At 34.3% G+C, this 7178-nt stretch overlaps 1 protein-coding gene across 2 annotated transcripts in view; it reads right to left on the bottom strand.

Annotated features, from left to right (window-relative positions):
- Window positions 1-294: 294 nt before the first annotated feature.
- The window catches only part of LOC134844354 (transformer-2 protein homolog beta-like), a 183245-nt gene continuing 176361 nt past the window's right edge, over window positions 295-7178 (bottom strand). The window contains exons 10-12 of one of the 2 annotated variants that reach the window (XR_010162678.1): window positions 2740-3030; window positions 2518-2585; window positions 295-483 (exon numbers count right to left, since the gene is read on the bottom strand). Coding sequence is in view for 1 of the 2 variants with exons in the window: in XM_063860999.1 (XP_063717069.1) it covers window positions 473-483; window positions 2518-2585 (79 nt within the window). In the remaining variant the exon portion in view is untranslated. The remainder of the gene's footprint in view (window positions 484-2517; window positions 2586-2739; window positions 3031-7178) is intronic. The other variant, XM_063860999.1, reaches the window with a different exon arrangement.

The following is a 7178-nucleotide window of genomic DNA, read 5'->3' as shown; positions in this document are numbered from 1 at the left end:
ACTAAGCTTCGCAGTGCTAAGAGTTTTCTAGATGAAACTACTCCAAATTGAAAAAACTCGGGTACTTAATTCTACTGGCAAATCAAAAACTAATATTCAACTTTGAAGATAACAGTTAATCACGTTTAGTCGCTTTATTGGCCTTTCTGTTATTAGAGAACATAATTTGGGCAATGAGGGGGTAAAATTCGAGATTGTCGTCCCCGTTTTCCCAAATCCGCCCAAGGGTACACTCAATTTTGGCATAGCACGTGCCTGATTCGATCAAAAAAATTTCAAAATGAATTCCTTTATTGTTACAAAGAAAAGCAAATTGATTTTACTGAAAAAGAAAATGAACTTGCACATTTACAATGACTAAGTCAAAAACTTCAACGGTACAAAACTGAACAGTTCATTGGCTGAAATAGGTTTCAGGTCGCTGCATCTTGTCATTAAAAACCAGATCCTGAATTGCTCTTCGTGACTTCTCTCAGTATCGGCCTAAATAAAAATCAAGTAAGTTTATCAAGATTGACCGAGCCGAATTTTGAAACTTTCAGGAAATGCTGGGAAATATCAACATAAAGTCAAATCGTCTACGCCATGATACTTTAAATTTAGCTGTTAGAATGAAGTAAATTATCTTGCATTACTAGCTAACAGTAGAGGATAAGTTGTTTTCTCGCTTCGCGATTGTTGCCAATTTAAAATTTACCACCCAGGGTCGGATTTTCAAAAAATGAATAGAAACCAGTAACACAAGGAAACAGCGAAAATGAACTTCAGCTTTGAAAAAACTCCAGCTTTCGAAATTTGAAAAAACATGCCCTTAGAGCTCTTTCAAAAACATTACACTGAGATGATGTTGAGCCTCGTACCACTTGCGATGCAAATAAGAATGATAATGAAAATCAAACGGAAAAAAAATGTTTCTGTGAATACAAATTGCAACAAAAATCCAAAATATCCGGAACAAATTTGCCTGCACCATCAGAAACTCTACAAAGAGCTTTAGGAATGCTATAAAGAATCCAAACTTTCAAAAAAGTCCTTTCTGCGGAACTCAGACAAAAATTAGCAGAGAAAAAATTAGCCAAAATTCTCTATTTGCAAGAAAAACAGGTCTAAACTGGAATCAAACTCCCGGGTTTTGTCGTCTCGAGAATGGGGATTACAGTAACTTGGAATAAAGCTAAGCCATTGGGCTATGGCAACTAAGCCGACAAATATAAAAGGATGGACGATTCTCCGAAAAGCTCAAAACATCTAGTTTGCAAGAAAGAGCCCGGCCGAAATCGAACCGCAAATCTTTGCCATCTCAAGCAGTAGGTTTACCTCCACGCTAGATGCGCCGTATGTTTGATTGGATATGAATTTATAATTAACAAGCAGTAACAAAGCTGAAAAAACCTGAGCAGAAACCCTTCATGCCGAAAAGAAGTTCAAAAAAAATTTAAACTTATCAAAAATTTTCCCTCAGAGAACACACACGCGCACAAAAACTTTTTTCGGATGTAACGACGCAATAAGAGGCCACTGAGTTGATATATATATATATATATATATATATATATATATTAGACCGAAGTTTATTAAACCGATAAAAAAGCGGAAAAAAAAAGAAATTTTAACAAATCGAGCTTGTAAAATGTAAAAAGCCAACTTCGATTCACGTTTTCTTTAACGTTTTTCTTTTCAGAAACTCCAAAAAATTACATTCTTTAAGCCAACCGTAGTCAAGAAATTCCATTACTAGGGCGTGTAAAAGCAACTTCCAATTTGCGGGAGCTACTGCTCAGATCCGAGCTTTAATCTAAACATGCAACCATAAGCAATAAATGCACATGGGTAGTATTTGGATAACAAACCGAAACAAGACTGCTCGTATCAGTGCGAAGCCTTGAATGTTGGTTAAGCCTTGAATGCCTTAACCAAAACAACCCATCCATACTTTACACCCTTAAGGGTGTAAGGTATGGATAACAAGCCTGCTTACAGTAGTCAGATTGCTCACCATGCAAAATTGCATTGCATTGTGACACCTTTAAATTTCTTTTTTAAATTTGAAAATAAAACTTAAGGAAACGACACAAAGTCCTCTTACGCCATTTACATCCCCTTTTCGTTTTTTATGCTGCCCGCGGTACAAACTTTTGACACAGGTTGTTTTTAGAGAAGCCAAAATCAATTTGATGGACATTAAAAAAATCATTAAAAAAAGAAATTTCAACAAATCAAGCTTGTAAAATTACAACCAATGTGAAAAGCAAACTTCGATTCATTACTCCTAAACAAAATTCAAAATCAAAGCTGAGCGTGAACAAACTTTACGAAAAAAAAAACAAAAAAATCACCAAGACATATATAAGAATCTTCAATACGTTCATTACGCTTAATAGTTAATAGACACTCATCTTTAAAGGGGGGATATAATTGCATCTCCATAATTACAAAATGTTCTAAATAATCGTTCGTGCCTAGTGAAGATCGACATGTCCGTTACAGCACCGAAAACAAAGTTGCCAAGGTACTTACGTCTGGGCGGTGATCTCGAGATGGATCTTCGACGCTCAATGCTTCGGCTCCTAGATCTTCGTCGGAACCTGAAAAGTTTCGGATGCAATCAAGGCGCAAATATTTTTGCTTCTGGATTGAAAACATTTTAAAAACTAAGTATTTGGACTAAATTTTAAAAGTATAGTGTTGTTTTTCACATTTAAGTTTGTGTCCTTGTTTGCTCGGTGATGAATTCCTTACCATTACGACGAGCGGTTTTTCGTTACTCTTTTTCACCCAACAATTCTCATGTTTTCTTTTCTTTCCCTACTCTTTTCTCCTCTTTCTTTATCTCTCCCTCTTTCCTTTTAAGTACAGTACTCTAACAAACGCAATTCCCATCTTTCCGAAGATGTTCTTAGCCGAACGTTATATTATCCGATGCCATTTTCCTCTCGGCGCAATGCCTCACTGTGTGAGCGCCTATTCAATTAACTCTTTCGATTAATTCTTTCATCTGATGTCCGATTCTTAAATCCGAACCCAATAATCCTAAATTCAAAATCACTTTTTATTTTTCAGTCTCTAGTCTAAGTCACAAAACATGCCAATTAATTTACATGCACAGACCATGCTCTATTTTCGATTTTCAAATTTACATCAGAAAAAAAATTAATGAATAGAAAACGATAGTAATGAAAAAATTGAAGCCCATTAACTTTTTTCAGTAATTCCACAAAATTCTATTCTGTAAGCCAAGCTAAGTCAAGAAATTCCACTAATAGGGCGTCTAAAAGCAGCTTTTATTTTGCGGGTGCTACAGCACAGATCCGAGCCATGATATAATCATGCAACCTTAAGTAATAAATGGAAACGCTTGTACAAGGCTGATATTTGACTAATAAACCGAAACAAGACTGCTCGTATCAGTGCGAAGCCCTGAATGTTCCGACTGCCTTTTAAGGTCTGTGGAGCAGTAATAACAAAAAAACTATATGTAATAAAAAAACTAGGTTCGAATTTTCGACAACTCAAAAAACTATTTTTTGAGTGTACTCTGACAGCACCCAATTACAGGGTTCGTAAAAAAAAATTTAGCAAAGTTTTTTATACAAATTTTGAAGGACCATAAAATTTTCTGAAGTTTTATATAAGTTCTTCGAAAAATTAAAAATGAACTAAGAAACGTCACATATTCGAAACTGAAAGCAATTGAGCAGTCCAATTTGGACGCAAGATTTGCAACTCCTGAGAGTGCTCTTACAGTACCCACTTACAACGTTGGGAAATTAAAATTGTGAGTAACTTCACCTGAAGTTTTCTTTAAAAGGTATTCATATCTCGAAAACTACCAAAATTTGAGCAGTCTTTTTTGATGGCAATATTCAATATTCGCAATCTTTGAAAGTACATGACTACAGGGTTGGGAATTTCACTTTAACAAATTATTTTGTAATTTGAGTTTTCGGCAAATTCCAAAAGAAAATCACAAAAAAGTCAAATCTAAACAAAAATGATTTGGGCATTCTTAATTGGAGGCCAAAATTACAACCCCTGAGATTACTCTGACTGTCCCCCACTACAGATTAGGCATTTAAACAAATCACAAAAAACTTCATATATGGAAAACTACAAAGTTTTGAGCAGTCATATTTGGAGGCAAAAATCGCAACTCCTGAGAGTACCCTGACAGAGTCTGACTACATAGATGGTAATTTCCAGTTTTGTGAAAATTTTTATACCTACGTTTTCTGAAAAAAAAAACCTAAAAAAAACGTCATATCCCGAAACCTACAAGAATTTGAGCAGCCTTATTCAGAGGCAGATTCTCAAACCCCTGAGAGTACCCTCACAGTTTCCAATAACAGGATTAAGATCTTCAAATTTTTGGAAAATTTTAAAATATAAGTTTTTGAAAATTTCGGAGAAAATCATAAAAAAAGTCATATCTCAAAAGCTACAAGGATTCGAGCAGTCATATTTGGAGGCAAAACTCGCGAAGTACCCCAACAGAGTCTCACCACAGAGATGGTAGATTCAAACTTTGTGAAATTTCTTATATCTAAGTTTTCTGAAATTTTTTTTAAAAAATACAAAAAACGTCATATCTCGAAAACTACAAGGATTTGAGAAGTGAGAATTGGAGGCAAGATTCGCAATCCCTGAGAGTACTCTGAAAGCACCCAACTACAGAGGGAGAATTTCAAAAATTGAGAAATTTTTCTAAATTAAATTTTCTAGAAATTTTAGAAAAATCTCGAAAATTGACTATCTCGTAAACTAAAAGGATTTGGTTATTCATATATGGAAGCCAGAATCGCAAAACCTGGGAAAACTCTGACAACATCCTACTATGGGGTTGCTAATTTTAAACTTGATGAAATAAGCACTAAATTTAAACTGGGAAATCGAAAAAAATCTTAACCATTGCAATATACGATATAGCTTGAATGTGAAATAATTCTTTTGTTAACCATGCAAAAATAGTATGTTGAAAAAGCTTAAAAATGGCGAGATAGTGAATCCCGCATTTAAATATATATAAGATAGAGAAGTGATAATAGATGAAATTTGAAAAATTAGGCGACGGGTAGCCAGACATAATCAAATTAATTTAAAAAAGCAGGTAGACAGACAGACTTAATTTGGCCTCGAAAACAGTGCTCTTACAGTACCCACTTACAACGTTGGGAAATTCAAATTGTGAGTAACTTCACCTGAAGTTTTCTTTAAAAAGGTATTCATATCTCGAAAACTACCAAAATTTGAGCAGTCTTTTTTGATGGCAATATTCAATATTCGCAATCTTTGAAAGTACACGACTACAGGGTTGGGAACTTCACTTTAACGAATTATTTTGTAATTTGAGTTTTCGGAAAATTCCAAAAAAAAAATCACAAAAAAGTCAAATCTAAACAAAAACGATTTGGGCATTCTTAATTGGAGGCCAAATTTACAACCCTGAGATTACTCTGACTGTCCCCAACTACAGGTTAGGCATTTCAAAAAATCACAAAAAACGTCATATATGGAAAACTACAAAGTTTTAAGCAGTCATATTTGGAGGCAAAAAAATCGCAACTCCTGAGAGTACCCTGACAGAGTCTGACTACATAGATGGTAATTTCAAGTTTTGTGAAATTTTCTATACCTACGTTTTCTGAAAAAAAAAACCTAAAAAACGTCATATCCCGAAACCTACAAGAATTTGAGCAGCCTTATTCAGGGGCAGATTCGCAAACCCCTGAGAGTACCCTCACAGTTTCCAATAACAGGATTAAGATCTTCAAATTTTTGGAAAATTTTAAAATCTAGTTTTTTGAAAATTTCGGAGAAAATCATAAAAAACGTCATATCTCAAAAGCTACAAGGATTCGAGCAGTCATATTTGGAGGCAAAACTCGCGAAGTACCCCAACAGAGTCTCACCACAGAGATGGTAACTTCCAATTTTGTGAAATTTCTTATATCTAAGTTTTCTGAAATTTTTTTAAAAAACACAAAAAAACGTCATATCTCGAAAACTAGAAGGATTTGAGAAGTGAGAATTGGAGGCAAGATTCGTAACCCCTGAGAGTACTCTGACAGCACCCAACTACAGAGGGAGAATTTCAAAAATTTAGAAATTTTTCTAAATTAAATTTTCTAGAAATTTTAGAAAAATCTCGAAAATTGACTATCTCGTAAACTAAAAGGATTTGGTTATTCATATATGGTAGCCAGAATCGCAAAACCTGGGAAAACTCTGACAACATCCTACTATTGGGTTGCTAATTTTAAACTTGATGAAATAAGCACTAAATTTAAACTGGGAAATCGAAAAAAATCTTAACCATTGCAATATACGATATAGCTTGAATGTGAAATAATTCTTTTGTTAACCATGCAAAAATAGTATGTTGAAAAAGCTTAAAAATGGCGAGATAGTGAAGCCCGCATTTAAATATATATAAGATAGAGAAGTGATAATAGATGAAATTTGAAAAATTAGGCGACGGGCAGCCAGACATAATCAAATTAATTTAAAAAAGCAGGTAGACAGACAGACTTAATTTGGCCTCAAAAAGAGTGCTCTTACAGTACCCACTTACAACGTTGGGAAATTCAAATTGTGAGTAACTTCACCTGAAGTTTTCTTTAAAAAGGTATTCATATCTCGAAAACTACCAAAATTTGAGCAGTCTTTTTTGATGGCAATATTCAATATTCGCAATCTTTGAAAGTACACGACTACAGGGTTGGGAACTTCACTTTAACGAATTATTTTGTAATTTGAGTTTTCGGAAAATTCCAAAAAAAAAATAAAAAAAAAGTCAAATCTAAACAAAAATGATTTGGGCATTCTTAATTGGAGGCGAAATTTACAACCCTGAGATTACTCTGACTGTCCCCAACTACAGGTTAGGCATTTCAAAAAATCACAAAAAACGTCATATATGGAAAACTGCAAAGTTTTGAGCAGTCATATTTGGAGGCAAAAAAATCGCAACTCCTGAGAGTACCCTGACAGAGTCTGACTGCATAGATGGTAATTTCAAGTTTTTTGAAATTTTTTATACCTACGTTTTCTGAAAAAAAAAAAAACTAAAAAACGTCATATTACGAAACCTACAAAAATTTGAGCAGCCTTATTCAGGGGCAGATTCGCAAACCCCTGAGAGTACCCTCACAGTTTCCAATAACAGGATTAAGATCTTCAAA

Source organism: Symsagittifera roscoffensis, chromosome 4 (assembly GCF_963678635.1).
Source record: "Symsagittifera roscoffensis chromosome 4, txSymRosc1.1, whole genome shotgun sequence".
Taxonomy (NCBI): Eukaryota; Metazoa; Xenacoelomorpha; order Acoela; family Convolutidae; genus Symsagittifera; species Symsagittifera roscoffensis.
The sequence above is the reverse complement of the archived record's forward strand: the minus strand, read 5'-3'. Positions and strand labels throughout refer to the sequence as shown.